This window comes from Artibeus jamaicensis, unplaced genomic scaffold, assembly GCF_021234435.1.
Source record: "Artibeus jamaicensis isolate MK-2021 breed Jamaican fruit bat unplaced genomic scaffold, CSHL_Jam_final scaffold_847, whole genome shotgun sequence".
Taxonomy (NCBI): Eukaryota; Metazoa; Chordata; class Mammalia; order Chiroptera; family Phyllostomidae; genus Artibeus; species Artibeus jamaicensis.
Window position 1 is genome coordinate 12,029,158 of NW_026522057.1, and position 26,182 is coordinate 12,055,339.

The 26,182-nt window shown below is 40.0% G+C and overlaps 1 protein-coding gene across 2 annotated transcripts in view; it reads right to left on the minus strand.

Annotated features, from left to right (window-relative positions):
- ZCCHC17 (zinc finger CCHC-type containing 17) overlaps positions 1 to 26,182 on the minus strand; it is a 52,085-nt gene that overhangs the window by 15,282 nt on the left and 10,621 nt on the right. For both annotated transcript variants that reach the window (XM_037149592.2, XM_053660526.1), the window contains exons 3-6: positions 19,784 to 19,841; positions 9,207 to 9,307; positions 7,663 to 7,754; positions 557 to 657 (exon numbers count right to left, since the gene is read on the minus strand). In XM_037149592.2, coding sequence (XP_037005487.1) covers positions 557 to 657; positions 7,663 to 7,754; positions 9,207 to 9,307; positions 19,784 to 19,841 — 352 coding nt within the window. The remainder of the gene's footprint in view (positions 1 to 556; positions 658 to 7,662; positions 7,755 to 9,206; positions 9,308 to 19,783; positions 19,842 to 26,182) is intronic.

Consider the following 26,182-nt stretch of genomic DNA (forward strand, 5'->3'; position numbering starts at 1 on the left):
GTACAGCTCCAACAAGGAAGTCAGGCTGAAAGAGCTCTTTAATATTTGAGTAAGACTGGAGGAAACCTGAGGAAACAGAGCTAAAAGGAAATGACCAGCGAGTGTTCTTTACTACAAGGATATTGTATTAGAAACTGTGAAGTTAAAGAGATGCGCAAGAAAGGGTTTAACCTGGATCCTTAAAGAATGTATTTTTAGTTGCTTAATTCTTGCAGCAGACTACAATGGTCCTTGGAGATAAAATTTAGAGTGTTAAATAATCATAATCCAACACTCTTACATCCCTGGCATAGTGCCTGGGGCCTTGCCCGGACAGGGCATCAGCTGCAGAAGCAGGGAGAGGTGGTGATAATATATATACCAGGGCCAGCAGCAGAGTGAGCATTCAGAAAAAGAAAAAGTAGCAAGCCGTGAACTCTGACAGAAGTCTAGTTGGAATACCAGCATGAACAAATGAGGCCGTCACTTGGCTCAAAAACAGGGTGAATCAAACTCACTAGGCTGCTCATCCAGTACAAGGAGAGAAAAGACCGAAACAGCAGAGGCTTCGCCCTACCTTTACAGCCACACTTCTTGCAGGTAGTGTTCAGGACAGCCTCGAGGGTAATCTTCTGCCCAGTGTAATCCTGGAAGGACCGTCTCCGCCTCTCTTCTTGCCTGTAACGAAAAGTATACTGTGTCTCTTGGCTCTGTGAAGAGGTGTGGCCAGAGATACTACAAGGTCATGCTGTATGTTGGTTTTTTGTTTTGCGTTTGGCAAGTAGAAGGAAGAAAGAAGGCAAACCATCGGGCATAAGAAGATACGCAGTAAAAGCAATAGCATGAAATAAGAGTTTTTTTTATTCAAGACAGGCTCTGAATTAGTAAGTATGAATGAAACTAGACTTCATCCCACTGGTGCATAGAGGATGAGGACATAATTTACTCACCATGCTAAGTCTCCTACGACCCTTACAACAGGGGTATCCGAACTCATTTTCACTCAGGGCCACATCAGCCTCGCAGTTGCCTTCAAAGGGCCAAATGTAATTTCAAGTCTTTAACCGTTAAGGAGTACTTTCATTTATACAGTCCTAAAATTATTTCAGCCCTTTGAAGGCAACCATGAGGCTGATGTGGCCCCCGGTGAAAATGAGTTTGACATCCCCCGCCTTACAAGGTCACTCGTGGGTTGAAAAGACCTTCAAAGACTTTCCAGAAAATCAAGTCCAAATTCCTGATCTTGACATTCTGCCTTTAGCCTACTTTTCCAGCCTCATTTCTACCTGTACAATATGCTCTAGCCAAACCACACTATTTCACCTTCTCCAGATGGTTCGCTGCTTCTGCTTGTGCAGTTCTCTCTGAAACGCTCTGCCTCTCCTCCTTACTCCCACCTCCCTACCCCGAACCCCCGAACACTGTAAGGCTCAGCTGAATTACCACCCCTCCTACTACCAAGTGATCTTCCCTGAGCCCTTGAGCCAGAATTCATCTCTTTGTTTCCAATTCCCGCATTTAAAAGTTCTAAGCTTTTGACCAAGAAATAATATACACAAAGAAAAGTGTCCCCAGCATGCGGCTTGTGATTTTCAATGTGAACGCATCCAAGTTGCCAGTACTCAGATGGAGAGACAGAACGTTACCAGCACCTCAGAAGCCCCTCCAGTTACCATGCCTCCCCACCGGAAACCACTGCTCTGATTTCTACCAGCACAGATTAGTTTTACCTATTTTTGTAAATTATATAAATGGAATCATAGGATATGGACCCTTCTGTGTCTGGTTTTTCTTTTTCCCACTTATTTGTGAGCTCCATCCATATTGTTGCGTGTAGTCTGTTCTAATTTGCTGTTGATGTAAAGTATTTAAGTAATTTCTATTATGATCAGTGCTTCTATGGACTTTCTAGCCTGTATTCTGGTGAACATATATATACTACATGCATTTCTATGGGGAAACGCCCAGCTCCTGGCAGCAGTGGAACTGTTAGGTTGTGGGCATCCGCTCACATATGCAGACACTGCCGGCCAGTCTTCCACTGTGTACTTAACAACACACTCCCACCAGCAGAGCCCAAGCACCCCAGTTATCTTAGCTCTTACCTTTTACCTTTACTATATAACACACGATACCTGCACAGAAAAGGTACTCGGGAAATGTTTAATTAATGATTATCGCCTTAGTCACTCTCTTCCAAACTCCAACTCTATCCTGTACCCACTCAGTCTTAGCACATATCACACTTTATTGCACCATATATTTACATTTCTTCTCTAGATTATAAGCACTTTTTGTAATATTTCACTTCTTTGTTTTCTTGGCACCTTCGCCCAAGGCGAGGCAAGCAATGACTATAAATGTTGAAATTCCTTTGCGCTTTACCTAAAATATTTTTTCTTTACCTGAATCTCTTTAACTTTAAACTCTGACTTTACCTAAGATTTTTCCAACCATTCGCTGGGTCTGTATGGAGTCCAACAAAAACAGAGAAATATTCTGTTGAAAGAGTCACATTCTCCAGAGAAATGCAGGATGACAGTACCGAGGCGGAACAAAGCTTAGCCAGCATTTTCATGGGATACGAGGGCTCCATAGAGGCAATGGGGCCGGCAAAGATATCGCATATTCTTGTCCCGGTCACTCTTGAAAGTTCAGCTAAAATGTTATGTCTTCTATAAATGTTACCTTTTACCACCAGCAGAGTTTATAATTCATTTTATTTTGTTAGATTTTTCACTTTGCCTCACCTTCTATGCCGTGTACAGGACTCCAGAGTTAAAGTCTATGCCTTATTCTTCTCCACATCTAAGAAGGGAGCAAGCATACTCTCCAGCACACGGTAACCAACAGGAGGAAGCAATGGAAACAAACGCTCTATAAAGTCACGTCTGTACTACCTACTGTTTCTGTCTGCAGCCAGTAGCTGCACTTCAAATGTGGTTACTGACTGGGGAACTGGATATTGAATTTTATTTACTTTCAATTAATTTACACTTAAATAGCCACATGCAACTAGTTGCTACCTAGTCAGACAATACAGACAAGCATATGATTTAAGTTCTGAAAAAGTCTGCCCAGACCCCTAGCTTTTACCCTAGAAGAATCTTACTCAAGTGACAAGGGTCTGAGGAGTCATGTGAGAGGAGCCTTTCAAAGAGTGAGGCTTCAGCACCAAAAACGAAGGCAAGGGCAGTGGACAGAGAAACAGGAAGTCACTTATCAACAGGCATAAAGTTTAATCAAGATGAGTAAGTTCTATGGGTCTAATATACAACACTGTATCTATAGTCAGCAGTACTCTACTATACACTTAAAAAGCTGTTAAGCACATAGATCTGATGTTGGATTCTCACAACAAGATAAAATTAAAAAAATCGGGCAGGATCTTTGAAGACAGAACTTGAGCAGCCACCAATGCCATGGCTTTCACATGCCCTTATTCGTAGAGCTGCGTTTCGAGTGGCTGTGAGCTGAAGGGTAAACCAGCCCTCGTTACAATCGACTCCAGTATTCTGTGGATTCTAACATACTACCAACCCAGTCACACCTCCCACGTAACCCTCAGTTCAACAAATGTGTCACCACCTATCTCCCTTTCTGTCCCTATTGCCATCGTGCTAGTTTAGGTTTCATTACATTTCTTTTTTTTTTACATTTTAAAAATTTATTGATTTTAGAGACAGGGAAAAGAGAGCACATGCGAGCGCATGTTAGAGAGAGAGAAAGAATAGAGAAACATCGATTTGTCGTTCGTTCCACTTACTGTTGCATTCTTTGGTTGCTTCTTGTATGTACCCTGACCAGGGATCGAATTTGCAAACTTTGTGTATTGGGATGACACTCCAACCCACTGAGCTACCCGGCCAGGGCTTAGGCTTCATTATATTTCAGGTAAACAGTAATAATAACTAGCCCTGGCTGGTGTTATGGCTCAGTGGATTGAGATCGGCCTGAGAACCAAAGGGCTGCCAGTTCAATTCCCAGTCAGGGAGCATGGCTGGGTTGTGATGTAGGTCTCCAATAGGGGGCAATCGAGGGGCAACCACACACTGATATTTCTTTCTCCCTCTTTCTTTCTCCTTCCCCTCTCTCTGGGAAATATAAACAAATAAAACCTTAAAGAAAAGTAATAATACTTTCAATGGTCTGTCTCCAATTTTCCTCCTCCAATCCATCCAACACAAGTAGTTGGATTAATCTTTTTTTTTCCCAGCTCAATTAGTAAGTGGCAAGCACCAGGACTAGTACTAGCAATATGAGTAAGTATATTAAAATGATAGGACCTGGTCCCTTTCCTCAAGGAGCTGACAGTCCAGCAGCAGAGGGAGATACATAAACAGATAGTAATAGTGTGGGGAATCACAGATGGTCTTTCCGAAGACTATACTGTGCTGTCTAACCTAACTGGAAACTGACTTTAGCTCCTTTCCATTCGCAGACTCACCTGTTAGATGACCTCAGTAAGTCCTTGGGGCCTGAGGGAATAAAATCTAAGATAGCTAGATTTTGGTGGAAAATGAAAGCTAACTGACAAACTCCGCGGCTAAAGGCAACATGAAGATACTGAGCATAACAGGGCAGAGCCAGAGAATGGGAGACCTGGAGAGAACAGTCTAATCAGGAGCCTTTCCCACAAAGGCTTTAAGCTTTAAAAAAAAAATTCACACTCTTTGACTGGTATCCAAAGCTCTTCACAATCTGACCCCAACATATCTTTCAAGGTTTACACTCTAGTACTTGACCATATCCTTGCCTTTCCTTAAACAAGGCTCCTGAATGTGTCATGTGCTTTTCTGCCTCATGTCTTTCCTCAAACTATTTCTTCTGCCTGGAAATCGTACCCTTTCCTGGCTAAGGTGCCAGGAAAACAAACATAAGTAAAATACTACAAAAAGGCTCATGAGCTAGAGAAGAAACAAATACACAGAACAACAAAGTGTGATATGTGCTAAGACTGAAGTGTGTATGGGATACAGTCAGGGAAAGGAATGTAGATGGTTAGGACCTCGGTTATCACTAGGTCTTCAAGACCTAGTTCAGATGCCACTTCTCTGATCATTGGGGTCTGAAATCAACTCTTCCTATTCAAGCTAATTCCTAGAATCGCTTTAAAAATTTTTTTAAAGATTTTATTTATTTTTAGAGAAAGGGGAAGGAGAGAGGGTGAGCAACATCAATGTGTGGTTCCTCTCACACGCCCCCTTACTGGGGACCCGGCCCGCAACCCAGGCATGTGCCCTGACTGGGAATCAAACCAGCAACCTTTTGGTTTGCAGGCTGCCACCCAAAGCACTGAGTCACCAGCCAGGGCATAGAATTCTTTCTTTAAACTATTCTTTTAGCATTTATTACATGTTGCCTTATATTAAAGTGATTTGCGTAATTATTTCACTATACTAGGCAGTAAGGTCCTTACAGAAAACTTGGTATTGCCACTGTACCTCAAGTAGATTATGAACCCAATGAACAACTTGCTAAATAAAGGAATAAATGGATGCACTAACTAAATGGCTGCTACACATCAGCCACTAAAGGAAATAAGAAAAATAAGATGCAGCTCCTGTTCTCACGGCCTTATTCATTCATTCAAAAGAAAAGGTATGATAATCTTAGATATTAGAAGAAAAACAAAGAATCATAAAACAGTAACTACAAGTAGCTATTGTAAATTTAGTTCTATTATAGGTTAGACAATAAGCTGGGCTCTTTACAAACAGGATTTTATTTAAATCATTCCATCATTTCTGAGATGTAGGTGTCATCACCCCCATTTTAGAGTGAAGAAGTTAGAAATCAGAGAGACTAGGCAATCTGCTCAAGCTCATATACTACTTTGGGGCAGAATTAGGACTCTTTCTGATTCAAGTCTGACTCTGAAACTTGTCATCATTCCACCACGCCATGCTTCTTTCCTGGATGCAGCTCTAGAAATAGATACAATAAAAGTTACTGGTCAGCCCCTTGGTTATCACTAGAAACAGCATTTCTGTGGAAACACGTCCAGCGTAAACCCAAGGAGCCCCTTTCCTTTCCTACCCTTACTGTTTTGAGAAACAGAAGTAGCTCTTTTTTATCTTACTTGTTTTTACATTTTACCCTTATAAGGGCGGCTTTGAGAAATTTCAGTTTCTTAATATGAGTTAGAATTATTTAGAGAAGCAATTTATTACAAATGCAATCGGTAAAGGCAAGAATTACAGAACATTTCTGAGCTGAGTTATAAAAGAATTCTACTGCAAATGGAAAGTGTTTTGTCAATAATGGCCCTACAAACATGTCAATATTTAGAGACCAAACTATAGAAATATGAAAAACTCTGTAAGTCACATGCAACAGCTAGAAGCATTGTGTGGTGAAAAGGGCATTAGCTTTAATATCAGAGAGACTGCAATTAAAGATCCTAACCTGTGATAATTTGCTATATAATCGCAGGCAAGTAATCACCAAGCATCGAGCTAGAAACGAGAGAAAACACTCAGTCTTCGCAGGTTGTTATGTGTACCAGGGGCACTGGTAATGTACAGAAACTGACTTGCATAATACCTAGCACACAGTATAAGTATTACTTCCCTTCCTTTTAGGTAAAATTCCTTCAAATCCAAAGTGATTTCACTGAGAACAACAAACATAGGGTTTCCAAACTTTTCATCACCAAGATCCCACTCAACATTTTTTCTTGTTTTTTTAAAAATTAATCTATGCCCTGGCTGGTGTAGCTCAGTGGATTGAGCATGGGCCTGCGAACCAGACAATCGCGGTTCAATTCCCAGTCAGGGCACATACCGGGGTTGCAGGCCGGTTCCCTGCAGGCCAGTTCCCAGCAGGGGATGCATGAGAGGCAACCATACACTGATGTTTCTCTCCCTCTCTCCTTCCCTTCCCCTCTAAGGATAAATAAATAAAATCTTTAAAAAAAAATTAATCTATAACATAACTGCCACTGAGAGCACTTGATTAGCACGACATAAATAATGTGATATTTTACCATCCAAAGCAACAAAATAATGTCATGGTTAACCTGAGTATAAATGTATGAATTTGGTTGGCTTTCTCAAATACTGGAAACAGTTCATAAGCCCCAAGACTCCTTTTCAAGGGACTTTAAGGATTGAGAAACCTCTGGTTAGAAATCGCTGGCATATACTCAAGAAATAGTTTGAGACAGATGGCAACTTCCCCATATCTCCAGACATCATTCTATATCAACAGAAAACCTTCCACACCTAAATTAAAGGTCAGAAGAGCCAACAGAAGTTACTGTGCTCAGAATACTGTGCATCCTAAGGGACAGGCATCCAAGCCCCACTGGAGTGGCTCCTAGATCACCCTGCCTTCCTCTCTGGTCTCTACCTTTTTCAGTCCCAGTGCCAGGACAGAAACAAATAACAGATACTTCAGAAATGCTTGCTGGCTAACTGGTTAAAGAGCAGAAACAGAAAGAATAAGGAGAAGAAAACAAACCCAACCATGGAGCACTTCTGTGCTGGAAGCTGTGCTGGAAGATTACATGTTAGAAGTATGTTATCTATAATACTTTATACCTCTAAAAACCAAGAATCATAAAGGTTATACTACTCATCACAGTCTATAAATGGCAGGGTTCCCAATCAGCTTGATTCACTACAGCATTCTACAGTTTGAGAGGCAGAAGATTTTAGCCTTTCCAAACCTTTTACCTACTCAATGATAACGTTGTTGGGGTCAAGGTCTTTTCCAGTCCCTTGGTTGACAACTTTCATGGAGAGGGATACTTTTATCCTATCATTTTTCATCTGAAAAAAGACAAAAGCAAAGTCACCAAAAGTTCACAGTATATTATTTAGACTTCTGGTCTAGACCGATATAAGAATCAAAGTTTCTGTCATCATAACAAACACTGAACTCCTCTAATGGCCAAGGTCCTATGCTAAGAGTGTTGGTGATAATAATAGGCAGATAATAGCATCATAGGTAGATCCTGTGGTGGAAGAATTTTAGGAAACAGTTTTTATTTCATTCTTGTTCCTCTTGGGGGGGGAGACAAAAATAGCTGCTCGGAAATCCAAGGCCTGTCGAGGTAACGCAGCAGCAAAGAAAAGCTGTTTCCTGTAGGTGAGTCCAGGAAAATAACCAATGCCGAGATCCATGAACCCAGAATGGGTCTCAGAACACCCCAGTGGACCGGATCTCCTTTAGGACTTAGTCTAGAGCTTCTATAAACATGAACACAATTGTTAGCCACATTGGTCTTTTTTTTTTTTGCTTCCTCAAGCACTTGAAGCCCTTCACTTCAGGGTTTTGTGCCAGCTATTTTCTTTTCCTAGAATATTCTTATCCCAACTTTTCATGACCGCCTCCTTTTACTTTGGGTCTCAGCTCATATACCATCTGCTCATAAAGCCTGTTCCTGACCACATTATCTCAATTGACCGCTCATACTATCTGGACCCATTATAGCACTTAGCATGATTTGTAATCAGTTTTAATTTGTTTACTTTTTTTTTGTCTCCTCCAGTTATATTCTACATAAGTTCTGTAACAGCTGGGGTCACTTATGTCTGGTTCACTCTTGTATCCCTCAGACCCAACACATATTAAACACTCAAACACTGTTGAATAATCTCTCTCGGGCCTGTCTCCCCCACCCTGGTAGTTCTTCTCCCCTGGTAGAAGAGCAGGCCTCGTGCACGTTCGTATTTCTGCTGTGGTCTACCCACCCACCCATGGCCCACGTGCCCTCACATGAGCTGTTAACAGGGTCCTTCAGAGCTTTCTCACTCCCCTCCAGTGGCACGGTGCCAGGTATTAGGAAAAATGACTGTAAACTCTATGTTCTTTTTGTTTTGGTTCAAATTGAAGTGTACCTGGCAAGAATTCTTTAAAGTTTGTGATAGAGACTATTAAAGCCTAGACTAAGATTAAAGCCATAGATTAAGTTTCCTTCTTTCCTTTCAGTTCTTCACATCCACCATTTGGGGAAACTTCAGGGAGGGACGTTTTATAAACACGCACTTGTTGTACCACACTTACTGTAGTTCACACCATCCTGGCTGAGTTTGCAGTAGGTCCAGACAGAAGGTTTAAATTCAGGTCAGATTATGGTGGCAGGTCAAAATGAGCTGCTCAAAATGAGATTCTCAGCCATAGTTAACAACATATATACATGCACTATTGTGAAATACCAAGAAAATCCCAGCTTTTCTTAATCCTTTCTAACCGGATAAAAAAGTTGCATAGAAGTTTACCTCTCGGCCAATAAGCTTCACCCAGACTTTATCTCCAACATCTACTATCTCAGAAGGCTTATCCACACGGCAGGATGACATGTGAGTTCGATGGACCAGACCTGGGCACAAGAAAAAGAAATAAAATAAAGCACAAGGTACGTCTGGTACTCTATGTCTAGATACTCTGAATAACAAAGTAACGGTAAGATGGCAGCTGGGTCCCTGGCTGGTGTGGCTCAGTGGGCTGAGCACTGGCCTCCAAACAAAAAGGTCTCCAGTTCAATTCCCAGGCAGGGAACCTGCCTGGGTTGTGGACCAGGTTCCCACTTGGGGGCACACAAGAGGAAAACTATAGATGCTTTTTTTTCACACATCAATATTTCTCTCTTTCTTCCTCCCTTCACCTCTCTCTGAAAAAAATAAATAAAATCTTAAAAAAAGAGAGAGAGAGAGATGGGAGTTGGGGATTCACTAAAAAAAGTTCATTGATTTAAAATTGCAAATTAAAACAATTTGAGATCACTTTTTATACATATTCAACTAACAAATATTCTCTAAAATTATGCTCAATATTAGTAAAATGTAATACAATAACTATACTTACATAATGTGGCAAAAATACAAATTGATAAAATTCTTTAAAGCAAAAGGCATAAAGATGTTACATTTATAATGCAAAAATATCATCCTTAAAATTTTTCCAAAAGAAAAACCTCACGAAAATGTATGGGCATATAAAAATACTTGCAGTATTATTACCTACAAATGTTAAAAATAAAAAAATCCTAATTAATTTTCAATAATTGAAAATAGCCCTGGCTGGTGTAGCTCAATGGATTGAGCACAGGCCTGCAAACCAGAGTATCGCAGTTCGATTCCCAGTCAGGGCACATGTGTGGGTTGCAGACACGTTCCCAGCAGGGGACACACTGGAGACAACCATACATTGATGTTTCTCTCCCTCTCTCCTTCCCTTCCCTCTAAAGATAAATAAATATTTAAAAGAAAAAGATAAAAAGAAAATAGCTTGGTAAACTACGGTAAATCTATCAAAAGCAAGAGTTAGCAGCTATTCAAATTAGTTACAGAAGACATTTATGATAGCTGTTAAATGAAAAAGGGAAATATAAACAAAGTACAATTTTTAATCTATTAAATTAGCAAAATGCTTAGGAAATAATAATGCCTGAAGTTAATGAGAATATAATAAAACAAGAAATACTGCTAAGGCTAGCATAAATTTTTAGAAATCATTTAGCAGAGGCTATCAAGAGTGACAAAATATTTAATAAAACTAATCTTAAAATAATTAAAATATAAGTTTTTAAATAACTTAATAATGACACAATCACATATTTACTACAGATGCTCTTTTCCTCTCTGCCCAAGGTCCTTTCCTAGGAGAACACCTTCATTACATTCTAAAGTCCATGTAACTTGGTTGGAGCTGACCTGACCCCCAACTGTGGGGCCATGACTCAGGTTTAGTTAGTCAAGGTATTTCACCCCGCTGGCTACAGTAATTGACTGGTTCATGGACAGACACAAGACACTAAATCAAAACATCTTTTTCAAGACTTCTGTCAGGATTGTGAACTACACAACGTTAGTAATGCCCATCTTTGCCACCAGGTGGTGAAAGTCAGCCAGAGGAAAGCAGAGAATATTGGTAAACAAGAGACAAATCCCTGAAGATGTAAATTAATTATTGATACAGCCCTGGTGGAAGCTCGATTTATCCTGCACTCCCCAACAAAATTAACAAAACATTTCTCAACTGTGCTTCTACTTTTGCACCAAGAGTTCTGGCTAATAATTAATTTGACATATAATCACTTCGGGGACTCTATCCTAAGAAAATAATCTTAAATGTAGGAAAAGCTATATGCATCTGGGAAAACTATCTACATCAAAATGTGCAATATATTTTTAAGAGAGAAATTACAAATAACCTAATATCCAACAACAGGGTAAGGATAAATAAACTGTAATATAGCCACTTGATGGCCCATTAAAAACAATGTTAAAAAATTACATTAAAACATCAGCGCCCTGGCTGGTGTAGCTCAGTAGATTGAATGCGGGCCTGCAAACCACACGATCATGGTTCGATTCCCAGTCAGGGCACATGCCTGGGTTAAGGCCAGTTCCCAGCAAGGGACTCACAAGAGGCAACCATAACATTGATATTTCTCTCCTTCCCTTCTTCTCTAAAAATAAATAAATAAAATTTTTAAAAATATATATATTAAAAAATTACATTAAAACATCAATAATTCAGTTTTAGTAAATATTTATTGAATGACTACTATGTGCCAGGCACTATGGGCAACTAGCATTTTTCCAGGTAAATAACAAAATACAATACAAAACTGTATAATGTGATTACAAATGCTTAAAGTAGATTTTTAAAATTACGAAGAAATGATCCAAAATGCTATTACCAATCCTTAAAGTAGGGCATAAAATTACAGGTTTTCTCTTTTATTTTCAATTTTTTAAAAAATATAGCTCACTTTCCTCATTGCCTTTTTTTAAAAAATGTTTTTAGATTGTACGTATTTGTTTTTAGAAAGAGGGGAAGGGAGAGAGGAACAGAGGGGGAGAAACATCACATCGATCCACTGCCTCTCCACCACCCCCAACCCAGGCATGTGCCCTGACTGGGAATCAAACTGTGACCCCTCAGTTACCATGGTTACTGGGCCTCACACATCTACTTCAGCGGATTCTTAAAGGTTGACGGCCTATCTGAATAACTCTGGTGCCTCCAAAGTGTTTTATATACCCCACATTTTTAATTTTAGACCATCACATAATCTCCAAATCAGGTGAATTTCAAGGAGCTGGGTTCCCCCCACCCCCACCCCCTTACGCTGTGATGATGACATGAGCAGACCGGCCTAACCAGAAAGTCTGGAGAGGAAATCCAGGTGTCCCCGGGGAAAGGGAAACCTTTCACTCGGACATTTTGGGCTGCAGTAGTCCTCTAATTCTCAAATCCACTTCTTTCTCCAATTGCTAATGGAAGTTGTGAAGGAAATTAATGTTGAACCTAATATACTTCTGAAAACATTTTTTTTCTTTCCTGCAACACAAGGTCTACTACTTATTGGAGCACCAAAAACAAAGAAATAATGGTCGTTACCATATTTTGTCCTCTAACCTGATCTCAAAGCAGATTATTTTTTGGTCTGGTCACCTCTCTTGGTCAGAGACTTCTCCAAGTATCGAATAGTTTAAAATTGGAAACAAAAGACTATGTGGTACAACATGTGAATGACAGAATGCCATTGCAATGTTTGTTAAAAGTATTTTAAAAATTGGAGAAATGTGTATGGTTCAATAAATATGAAAAGCTATAAAATGAATAGAGTATAATTTAAATCTCAATGTTTATGTACATATGCAACCATAAATGTTAACAGTGCCCATCTCTGTGTGGTAGTAATATCATACAATGATCGTTTTCTTTTGTATTTTTCTATAATAAGCATGCAATCGTAAAAATATTTTAAAAGCAAAATGTAAAATGACATACACTGTAATTGAAATTATATAAAACTATGTCTCATATGGACACAAAAGGAAATATCAAAATAATTATACTAGGGTATAGAATTTTTATAGTTGAGACATAAATAGCTTATTACCAAAAGGCCTTAGGGTGAATTAAACAAGGGAAATGGTCTAGCCCCTGGTTTTGAATGCAAATGTCAGGTACGCACTCACAAATCTAAGCCCACTGCTCAGAGGAACGGAGAGATAAATGCAGGAGCCTTCAGCACGCAGACGCTTATGTACTAAAATATATTAACCAGATCGCCAATTTAGTGATCGGTTCAGGGCTAGACACAATTCACCGACTCACTAACTTGTAATAGAGCCTATTCTTTTCTTATACCTGGAGGATTCCCAGTCTTTATCTAGGTAAACTACCCACTACCCCAGTATCAAATACCTGAAAAATCAGACTTGTGATCAGAAACCACTTCAACATGAAGTCAGAACAAAAGGGTGACAAATATTTTGAGATATTTTTCCAGAAAGTTTAATGGACTATCACTTCCTCATAAAAGAATCCATCTCTCTAGCTCCTGTCATCAGATTCATTTCTCCCTAATTAAGACAGACAGTCACAACTTCAGACTCTGGGGCTTTCTTCTACTATGCTGTGGGACGGCAACCCCACACCTGTTCATACAATCTCCTCCCACACTAACCATGAGCCATCGATTAGATGCCAGTCTCCTCAATTTCAATTGCATTCCAATCCCTTTTCCCTGTATTGACATCCAGAGTGTCCTGTTGAAGTCTGGAGTGCTCCCATCTCTTCAGCCACAATTTACAGGCAATCACCTAGTATATTTATAGCTAGGGCTAATCCTACACTCTGTATAGGGGATTTATCATCATTAGTTTCATTTTTCAGAAGACAGAATTGTTACCCACACACCCCAACAGCTGCATTAAGTGCATATGGTACAGGGCACCAAATATAACATTTGAGGTTCCCTCACTGCACTTGGTACCTCACTATAAACAATGTATCAACCCATTCATGTCATCTTCGAATCAACCAATCAACCCTGTGGTTCACACCAGGAAATAGACCAGAAATTGAGTAAGCTGCCCAGGGTCACAGCTGATAAAGAAAGAACTACAATTCAAACATGAGTCTGTCAGGTCTAAATCATTCTGATATCGCTCCATTTTTTATCACTATTCTATATTATCTTTTCAATGAAAAAAGGAGAAAGATTATCTCATCTACAAACAACAGGAAGGCATCTGATTCTGTTCTAGCATGTGCTCTAAACAAAACACTTGGCTTGTCATGCCACGTGGAAGGGAGAGCTTCAAGGCAGTTTGTGTCTGGATTTCTGACATTAAACCACAAATGCCCAAAGGGCATATCAAGTCCATCATCATGTTCAAAAAACCCAACATGACACTTAAACAGAATGAGTCCCATCTGAGTGTCTGCTGGTAAAAGAAAAAAAAATTCTGACAACTTGGAAAGGGCTAGCAACTCAATCACCATGCAAGAAACACAGAGTTAGCCTATTACACTACCATAAAATCAATGTCCCAACTGTGTTAGCTTTAACAAGTTCCTTCACAGCTTCCACTGGTAATAAATGAAAGAGGTGCAAATTACAAACCATCAGAGGACAGCTGCAGCCCAAACTGTCAAAATAAAAGGACTCCCTTTACCTTTGGGGGATCTGAATTCCCTCTCCAGACTTTGCAAATGTTATTGCCCACCAATGGTATACAACAATAATGAATGCACAGAAGTTAAAGTGCTTTTACAGCCTTTATCTTGTGAGACTAAGGATTCATCCAAACATTTACTGAACACCCACCCTATTACAAGCAAAGATGAATCCAAGGATAAACAAAACATGATCCTGCCAGTTAAGAAGCTCTAAAATACACAGATCATCCCTATTACACAGATAAGGAAAATAAGGCTCAAGGACTAAGCAATTTGCTGAAGTCAAGAAGCTAGGAAATGGTGGAACCAGGACTAGAATTCATTTATTCATTTAATGAAAAATACTAAACACTCACTATACCTCAGGTACTATTTGAGGACCTTACTCATCATTTAACACTACACTACACTACAGTGTAGTGTTTTGTCACACTACACTGTAATTTGTTTACATCTCTAGATTGTGAGGAGTCTGAGAACAGCGGGCTTTGTTTTCTTATCTGTGTTTCCACCTATAGTGACTGAAAAGTGGAACTCAATAATGATTTGCTAAACTGAATTCGGTGCTAAAAATATGAGCTTCTACCATAAGCAAGACCCTTTAAAAGTGTAACACTGAACAATCTCTGCTGTCAAGATTTCACAGTTTAGTGCTGGTGGGCAAAGGATATTAGAGAAAAACAAGAACTCAATAAATGTACGGGGCTGCATTGCCCACTACTGTAGTCACAAGCCACATAACAGTTTTAAGTTTATATTTAAATTTAAATAAACAACATTTTAAAAGTCAGTAGCTACTGTACTAGACAGTACAGATGTGGTATAACATAAATACATTTGGTCTTTGCCTCCAGTCCCTGCACAGAACTCAAAATTTCCCCAGTGATAGGAGTCTTTTGTTCTCACAATGAGCTCCTTCTGATCATAGCAGAATTTAAGGTAATAGACAACTTTGGTGGGGCCCCTAGACAGTCTCTGGATGGGGCCAGTCACTGGAATGACCAAGCAATCAGAGTCGAAACTTTCAGCCCCACGGCCCTTCAGAAAAGAGGGAGAGAGGCTAGAGATTGAGCTCTACAAAAATTCTTGAATAATGACATTCGAAGAGCTCCCTTCAGCTTAGAGAACACGTCAGATTGCTGGAGGGTGGTGTGCCAGCGGGCAAGGCATGGAAGCTGAGTGTGCCCCCCTCCCATAACCTGCCCTACACATCTCTTCCACTTGACTATTCTGGTTGTATCCTTTATAATAAACCAGCAAACACAAGAAAAATGTTTTCCTGAGTTCTGTGAGCTGCTGTATCAAATTATCAAACTTGCAGAGAGGGTGGTGGGACCCCTTGATTCACAGCCAGTCAATTAGAACTACCAGTAGCTTAGAACTTGCAACTGGTGTCTGTGAGAATGGCCCCCCTTACTAGTGGGATCTGATGCTAACTCCAGGTAGAAAGGGTCAGAACTGAACTGTACTGGCAGATACCCGGTCAGTGTCTGCAGAACTAGAGAACTGGTTGGTGTCAGAACACACATCAGGACAGAAACAACATTTCCATTAATCACAGAAAGTTCTATTTGGACAATATCATGACAGGGTAAAGAAAACCTAGTTTAGATCTGAATACTGGGAAAGGAATTTCAATCCAGTAGTAAACAATTCTGAGAATAGAAGTCTGAGAAAAATAACTCAGATTAGAGTCTACCTTTCTGAACCAAAATGTTAAAATCTGGAGACCGAGTTATTTCATAGCTTAGTCCTTTCAGGGTGGGACTTAATAACATTCCCCTTTAAGAGCAGAATATCTAAAATACACTAGAGGAAGGTCAACTGCTCAACTTATCCAATAAACCTATCGGAGAGCAGGACTCGAACTCAGTTCCCACCTAATTATTTGGCTCCCTGAGCTCTCCCTCCGTGGCTGGTCCCCCTCAGCACAGCTGGCACTGACAGATCCGCTGGTAAGTCAGCAGCCACAACCGGAGGCACCATCTGACAGGGAAGGCACACGAGTGAGTTGACTGACCGCTGGAAGGTGGTAGGCCTTTAAACCCCACATAGTCCCCAAATTGTCACGTAAATGCTCAAGTAAAGATGGGACTTTCAGATTCTGGCAGCTCCGGCAAGTACACTAAGAAAATCTGTCTTCAGACCAAAAGAGGTGTGTGCCCTACAGGCACCGGGATGAGTTTCCACCTCATTAAGTCCCAGTCAACATAAAATGAGAAACTGTATTACAGATTGCTTACCGCTAGCTTGGAAGCTACTGGTAAGCTGTTCATAATGCCAAAATGCGATTTGCAGCATAGCATTCTCCAAGGCTAGAGCATGGCTTTATTACCCAAAGATCAGCTGTTGGATTTCATTTAAAATTTTTTTGTTTTAAAAATAGCAGAAAGTGTTAATCCTTCTCCCATGTACACCTCTTCCTAAGCAAGCTGAACTCCCCAGAGGTAACTACTGTTAACACTTTGTTGGACATTCTTCCAGACTCTCCTAAACACACAGGGGGTGGGCAAAAGTAGGCTTACAGTGGTGAGTGCATGAAACCGAGCCCATTCCTGTACTACGCATTTGTATTAACACCGTAAACCTACTACTGCCCATCCCTGTAGGCAACGATTTCTAAAATACACTGGCATATGTACATGCACAGTAAAAAGGGAGGGAGGTCACACTATACAGACTCTTTTGCAATATGCTTTTTCATTTATTATCTTGGACATCATTCCATTTCAATACACTGAAATCTACCTTGTCTCATGGATTCTGAGAAGCACTTCCCACTTACACACGTTAACATCTCTGAAATTAGAATGCTTCTTATAACCCATAGTGTTTTACAACTGCCATCAGCCAGGTATCAGTGTGGTAGGATTGTAGGAAAACTTTCATTGATCTTTTCTGGTAAAATGAGGACGGCATCGGCATCCAAAGATCTTAGAATACAGTTACCGATCATTTGCACTGTCCACTCCGTAGATGTATGTGATTTATTTAATGCTATATTACAAACTAAATTCTCTGAATAATTGCTAAATTAAAGGGTAAGTATATTAAAAATACAAACAGACTATGCCAAAACATGTAATAATTTATGCTCCCAATAATAAGCAACACTATTGCTGGAAATACCCATTTCCACTACTGGGTATTAACTGCAACCTTTAAAATATTCACTAATCTCAAAGACCTTAAGAGTGTTTTAAATCACTTTAAAAAATATTTTATGATAATTTCAGATTCACTTGTAGTTGAAAGAAATATTAGAGACCCTGTGTTCCCTTTATCCAGTTTTCTCCAAAGATAACATTTTGTAAAACCAGAGAACATTATCACAACCAGAACATCTGTATTAATATGTGATATAATAAGAAATAAATATTTGGGCCCTGGTTGGTGTGGCTCAGTGGATTGAGCACCAGCCCGCAAACCCAAAGGTTGCTAGTTCAATTCCCAGTCGGGACACGTGCCTGGGTTGTGGGCCAGGCCCCCAGTACGGGAAGTGCAAGTGGCAACCAATCGATGTTTCTCTCACACATTTCTCTCTCACATCGATATTTCTCTTCCTCTCTTTCTAAAAATAATCTTTTTTTTTTTTTTTTTTTTTAAAGAAAAGACATACGTATTTGGTCTTCGTTCCTGGTACAGGACTCCTAAACTCTTGGAATATCCTAAGTGATCAAAATGTCTTGTTATATGATAGGCCCTCTCAACCTTATCCAAGTTTATGCAACGCAGTGACTATTGGTGAGCCCCTGCAGAACTTCAAGATGGAGGCTGGTAAGCTTGAGAGGAACCAATCATTTGATTAGAAGGTTAGAACTTGAACAACAATTAAAATAATTTTTAAAAAAGAACATTAAAGATTGAGCACGGGCCTGTAAACCAGAGTATCGCGGTTCGATTCCCAGTCAGGGCACATGTCTGGGTTGTGGGCCAGGTTCCCCAGTGTAGGGTGTGCGAGAGGCAACCACATATTGATGTTTCTCTCCCCCTCTCTCTCTCCCTTTCCCTCTGTCTAAAAATAAATTTAAAAAAATACCTTTAACAAGAAAAGGAAAAAAAAAAAAAGAAAGCAGACTGCTGGTTGCCTAAAGCTGGTGAGGAAAGAGGGATGGTAATAGAAAATGCGGGGTGACTATTAATAGGTACAGAATATGTTTTGGGGGGATGACCAAAATGTTCTCAAATTAGACTGTAAAGATGGTTGCAAAGCTCTGTGAACACACTAAAAACCAGTGAATTATACACTGTGGGTAAAATATATGGTATGTGTTATACTTCATGAAACTGCTTTTTAAAAGAACATTATATAAACGGGACAGTGAAGTGAACGATCTTTGGGATTTTTTTTCACTTACCGTTTATTCTCTGGAGGTTGATGCAGCCTGTTGTGCATGCCAGTCCTTCATTTTTACTCCTTTCCATTTCTGAGTAACTTTGTACGGATGTACCTTTGTTTTATTTTTTACGGAGAATGAGCACTTTTCAAGATATTTACTGATCAACTGCTATTTTTCCCCCTGCGAAATCCTTTCATATCCTTGGTCTTTTCCTACTTCACCCCTTTTTTGCAAGTTCTTTGTCATAGTACTAAATTCATGTTTCAACTTCGCTTCTGATAATTTTTGCAATAAGGTTTTTGACTTTTATGCAATCAAACACTACTTTATTTTCTTCTAATAACATCCCTATGGTTTCATTTTCCCATTAAAATCTTTAAATTCTTTTAGCACAAGAAATTATGAAGTTGAGTCTTTGGATCCACTTGGAGTGTGATGCTAAAAATCAGGATGCCTGGGTTCTAGCCCTGGGCGTGCCATTCCCTACCGAAGTCCCTCTGAGCAGGCTGCCAGCCTATAAAACTTGCCTTTTCTACTCACCACAATTGTTTTGAGAAACAAACAAGATTATAGCCATGAAAGAGATTCTTCAAAAATGCTTAACAAATGCCCACCAACATATGAAGAAAATTTAAAGCATTACATATTACACATGTATTTGTGTTAGTTATAATACTAGTATTTCCTTTCCATGTGCCATAACTAAAAAAACTCACAATGTTAGCCTTGGAGAGTAAGTTGCTTCCTTCCCCCCAAATCCTAAGACCAAAGAGGTCGAGTGACTTGCCTAGGGTCACACGTGAAACTTGGGGAATAGCTGGTTCCAGAAGTAAGCCCAAGCAGCTATACCCCAAACCTCCCTCCATGTCAGAGAACACCATTCTTCTGATTTAAGACCTACTAAAAATTACCTGTCATCACTTGTCTGTATTCATATCTCTAAACAAAAACAAAACTACTGCCTAAAAACAAAGAGATCAATTAGGACGTGGTGGTGGAATGGGAAGGCTGAACTGCACATTATAGGTACCCACCTTGCTTCCGACAGCCTGGGATTTTGATAAAGGCTCCATAATCAGTCACCATAGCAACCTGTAGAGACAAAAAAGAAAAAAATATAAAAGAATGAATGTCATACACACGAGACTCTCTTTCGTAGCATTTAACCTAACCTCCCGGAATTTCTACTTGCTATTTGACTGCTTCTCTCTGCTGCCAAACTGCCTAACAGTGACGTTTTGTCAAAGTCTTTCAATTCTTTTTAAAATTGAGACCAACAGGCATGTGTGAACCGATTAAAAACATTAATGAGTGAGAGTGGACTATTGTCAGATGGTATGATAGTACCTAGGAATGCCCAAATCCAACACCTACTGAAATCTTCAAAGAAGTATATGAACAAAAGGAACAAACAGCAGAAAATCAGGTAACAAAGCTAACACTTGACCCTAGCTGGGATTGAGGCCTCCAATCCCAACACAGAGAACTTTAACAATTTGGGATAGATCATGTAGGGCATCAGGACATCCCTTTCCCCTAAATTTCAAGTCAAAGCCTGCTCTGGTTCACTTTAAACTAAAGCCTGAGTTTTATCAAGACAGAAAAAAAGCCAATACACAGACATCTCATAGAAACTGGGAAGATATAATCAGAGAGAGAAAGAGTTGCCCTCAAATCTTGTGCAGAGTTGATCTAAGATGAAGGGACAGAGGTCTGAACACTCTATATGTACCGCATAATATGTAATATAACATATGAAAGACCCAGATCCCTTGCCAAATAAATGATTACTCCAGACTCTCTCTCTCTCTTCTCCTCTTTCCTCTAGACTACTGCCTTCACCAGTGGATTGGGATTCAAGTTGTCACAACATACTGTATTGATCCTAAATACATTATTATTTTTGAAAAACACTCAATACCATCTTATACACATACATTTTACTATTTTCAGTGACTTTAACGAGTTGTTCACTGTTCACCACAAATACAAGGGGACAGAGTAAGACAATCCCTGCAGGACTGCTATGCACTAATACAAGAAGGAACCCAAAAAAGGTAATTTATTTATAAAAAGTTGTGTATTTATTCTTACATGTTTAAACTTCAGTCAACTTCAAAGTACTTTCCAAATGATGCAATACACCTACCAAGACATGTTTTCCATTACTCAAAACAGCTTTTTAAAAAAAAGATTTTATTTATTTTTAGAGAGCGGAAGGGAGAAAGAAAGAGAGAGAGAGAAACATCAGTGCATGGTTGCCTCTTGTGCACTGACCTGGGGACCTGGCCCACAACCCAGGCATGTGCCCTGACTGGGAATCGGACCAACTACCCTTCGGTTCGCAGGCTGGCATTCAATCCACTGAGCCACACCAGCAGCCAGGACATCAAAACGGCTTTTGAACTCATCAACTTTGATGCTTTTTAGTGCTTCTGCCATTTTCCTTTCACCTCTTCCACATCAGCAAAACATTTCCTTTTGAGGACTTATTTCATGTGGGTGTGAGAGAGGGCAGGTGGTCAGGGCTAGAACAGGCGAATAGGGAAAGTGGGGCCCAGGGGTCACGCCGTTTTTGGTCAAAAACTGCTGAACATTCAGCACAGTGTAGGCAGGTGTGCTGGTTAAGTCACCCATAATGAAATGGGCAAACACAATGAAAGTCTTAAAAAATTTTTTACTGAAAGCCGAACACAGCCCCTCACAACACCAGCTGGCACACTGATGCCATTGAGTTCCTAGAACACTCACCTACAGGGAAGCCTGTACTATAAGGGGCCCGCCCTCCAGACAATAATTCTGGGTTTTTTTGGTGGGGGTCCCCCACTGTATATACTGAATACTCACTATATGCAAAACACTATTCTAAGTGCTTTCCATAAGCTTCATGACACCATACGATGCTGGTACTATTCATTATATTCATCTGACAGATGACAAAACTGATGCACGGAAAGAGTAAGTAACCTGACCAACGTTCAAAGCTAATAGTAACAGTGCTGGGGTCTGAACCCAGGGAGTCTTAGCTCACTACAGCTGCTCATTGGTTAACTATAAAACTGCAGCAGCCAAAAGCAAGGTGACAGTGGCTATCGTCTCTGCTCCTGGCAACAATCTTAGGAGACGTAGATGGGAGGTTCCCATGTTGCAGATGAGGTGAAACAGTGGAGGTGTAGAAAGAGCACAGGCCTCAGAGTGAAAGATGTGGCTTCTGATCCCACCTTTCCCACTTCTCACCTGTGGGATGTTGAACACAAGTCACCCTTCAGGGCCTAGGTTCCCACTGTACTCATTTTGCTACTGCAGATAACAAATGATGTACATGAAGCACTGGCCCTGGTACCTGGCACCCAATGTACATTCAACAAATTTTAGCTTTTTAATAATTTATAGTCCAAGACAATGAAGCACAGAAAGGTGGAAAGGCACACAGCTAACTTAGATACAAGGTAGGCACAGATCCTAGGTCCCTTGAGTCCTAGTCTGGTGCCTCCTACGTCACCAAATAGCATCACTACTCACTTCAAAATTAGGATAAAAATAGATTCAAAATTTCCATTTTCCTCATTTGTTAATGGGGATATTAGGACAGAGCACTTGAAGCAAATCTCCAAAATAGAACACTTACAATGGGATAAGAACCCAAAACTTGAAACCTCTGTTTTACACTGATGAACATGCTATGCTGTGGTAGGGACCAGAGAGCTACCCCATCCACCTCCCCCCCCCAAAAAAAACAGTACAATCAGGCAGACGCTAATATACATTTACTTGCTTAATAACTTGTTTATTTATTTATTTATATTGACTTTAGAAAGGAAGGGGGAAAGAAAAAGAGAGAGAGAGTAACATTGATTTGCTGTTCCACTTATTTATGCTTTCATTGGTTGCTTCTTGTATGTGCCCTGACTGAGGACTGAACCCACAACCTTGGTGTGTCAGGACAACGTTTTAACCAAATGAGCCACCTGGCCAGGGCAAGATATTGGCATTTAAAATCAAAGCAAGGTAGAACTGTAGGAAGGACCTTAGAGATCAGTTGGTCCAATCCTGTCATTTTTCAAATGAGAAAAGTGAAGATCAGAGACATGAAGTGCTTACCCAAGTTCACAAAGCATTTGTTCTCTGTAAGATAGAACCATAGAGATTAAAAAAGGTGATTTTAATTAAAAATATTTATTTACTTTTGGAAAGAGGGGATGGAAGGGAGGAAGAAAGGGACAGAAACATAAACTGAGAGAGAAATAATGATCAGTTGCCTCTCACACGTGCCCCATCCAGGACCAAACCCATGCATGACCCAGGCACATGCCCTGACAGGAATCAAACAGGCAACCTTTTGCTTTTGTGGGATGACACCCAACCATCTGAGCCATAACAGTCAGGGCTGATTTTAATTTTTAATTACAATAAAAGCAAATCCCTTCTTTCTGAACCAACCAAAGGTGCTTTAGCTTTTGCTCCAGAGTTCTAAAAAGAGGAGTAAGATGTTTCATATTGTGTAACAACATTATCAAAGGTTATAAGTATCTAACAAACTTAAAAATAGCATCTGGAAGTAGGACCCCAGATCACCTTGCTGTTGTAAACTACGACAATCTCATTTTTGAATCCTAAAGCTCCAGTGTCACATTATGATCTTTTCAGGAAATATTATGACAGACCTTCATTTGGCTTCTCCCAAAAGGAAAGGTTAATGGGCTCCAGAACGAATGCGCTCAATGGTTCACTTTGGAAAAGTGAACCATTCTTGCCTACACCCAGCACCAGGTGTTTCCATCGCTGTGTCTCTTAAGGTGCAGACAGAGTTGAAATTAACAGAATGGCACCTGCCATAGATGATTACACAGTCTGCCCTGGTGTCCCCAGAATAATTAGCTAAATAGCTCAGGGGAAAAAATTCAGTAATTATCGCAACTAGACTCAGGGCTTGGGTAAAATGAGTTTACCATCTTCAGATTAGAGGTTGCATTGGCCTTGAAACTAGTTATCTCCATAATGTAAATGAGAAATATGCAGCTCAGAAGCATAAGTTACTTGTGCAAAGTCACAAAGTTAGAAAGTAGCATGGCTAGGCAGGGAACAGAAGTATTTTGACTTCCAGTTCAATGCATTCTCACTTTCCAACACCAATTTCCTCTCAGCATTTCTTTGGCTATGGCTAAACTAAGCCAAATCCCAATTCCCACGGCTACACTTGTGTCCCCTACCATGCCTAATGGACAGAAGAAGGATGAATAATGGCTTCTCAGCTGTTCAGTCACTGGGCCCCTCTGCCCTCCTGGGCCCGCTAAAGACAAGAACTGCTAACATCAGGGTGACACCACCAGTGTCTTCAGTGACAATGGGACCTAAGAGACTTAGGATCAATTTAAATCAAACATTTACTGCACCTATATGCAAGATACTATGCAAAGTACTTTGAAATGAAAACAACTTAAAAAAAAAAAAGAGATGCCCAGACTATTTTAACATGAATTTGAATTAGTTGCCAAGATACATGAGACAACCATGGCCTCTGCTCTCCAGTAACTCACAGGCTGGTGGAGGAGATATACACATGTACAAGTAACAATACAAGACAGACTGTAATTAATGCCATAACAGAGGTATAAACAAATGACTGTGGAACAACCAGATTTACCATCTAACTTCCTTCTATACTTCAATTCAGTCGAGAGTTCTCTTATGGGTCTTTCAGTTCTCCATGCATTTATGTACAGTTAAACAACCCCAACTACAGTATATCAGAAAACAGTTAAACAACCCCAACTACAGTGTATCAGAAAACAGTTAAACAACCCCAACTACAGTGTATCAGAAAACAGTTAAACAACCCCAACTACAGTGTATCAGAAAACAGTTAAACAACCCCAACTACAGTGTATCAGAAAGCAGACTTAGAGAACTTCAGAAACCCAGCTTTGCCACTTACTAACCATTTGGACATTACTTAACTTCTGAGAAGAGTTTCCTTATCCATTAAAAGGGGCTAACAATTTCTTAGGAGAGAGAATGACAGAATGTGTCAAAGTTCTGATTTACATTAGGCTTACAAAAAATTTTTTTGAATTTTAATGTAACCAGGTCGTCTTTGTGAATATTAGATACTCACTAAATTGTTGTTGGATGAATATTTTGAAAAGTTTATTTCCAATTTATCATGAAATTTCTCTGTCCCTAATTCCGGTAACTTCTAAACCATCATGTTTCAAAATGTGCTCCTGAAATACTAAGCTGGAACCATGAAGTTCTCTCTGAACATTAGTCTACCCCATCCATCCTGACAGTAAAATATAAAGCCCACACTAATACAAGCCCCATCTCATATAAGGAAAAGCTATAGGTCAGAAGCCACTTCACCATAAATCCCAGTCAGTCTGTGGAGGGCAGAGAACTCTCTCTTGTGCAATACCCGACAAGTCAGGCCTTTGTGATCAGAAAAACCTATTTCATCTCCAATACTACCACTTCCTTTCCTGAGCCCTGGTACCTTGACCTTTAGGGACACTATGGGCCTTAAAGGACAAAGGCTCTAAGAGCAGAGTTGTTTGCTATTTGTTAGAATTTACCACTCTTTGTATCATGACTGTTGTACTACAAATCGGGACCAACGTAACAAAAGTCAAGAGCCACAATTATCATAACCAACTGGCAGTCACAAAGTGGGTCTTCAAAAGCCTCACTCTATTAGGAGGTGAAAATTTATCAACCACAAAGCAAGAAAAAAATGCCATAAAATAATATATTTAAAATACTACAGTTACTCATAAGACACTGAAAACGATTTTTTGGCTTTAAGTTTGCTTCAAGAGAAGAGAAAGAGAGAGAGATAACGTTAATGAATTCCTACCTTGTCTCAGGCATTATGTTTTTATAGATGACAGCTTATTTAAGCTTCATGGCAATCCTTTGGAAGTGGTTCTCTAAATTTAATAAATAAGAAAGATGATGCCCAGGCTGGTGTGGCTCAGTGGACTGAGTGCTGACCTGCGAACCAAATGGTCGCCAGTTCAATTCCCAGTCTAGTGCACATGCCTGGGTTGTGGGCCAGGTCCCCAGTTGGGGGCACACAAAAACCAACCACACATCCATGTTTCTCTCCCTCTCTTTCCCCTTCCCTTTCCCTCTTTATAAATAAATAAATAAAACCAGCTCTGGCTGGTATAGCTCAGTGGATTCAGCATGGGACTATGAACCAAAGGTTGCTGGTTCAATTCCCAGTCAGGGGACATGCTGGGTTGAGGGCTTGGGTCCCCAGTAGGGGTTGAGTGAGAGGCAACCACACATAGATGTTTCTGTCTCTCTCTCCCTCCCCTTCTCTCTAAAAATAAATACATAAAATCTGAAAAGAAAAAAGAAAGCTAAGGCTCAAATGATCAAGTGACAGTGTAAAGGATCACACAGTAAATAAGAAGCTAGGACTGGAGTCT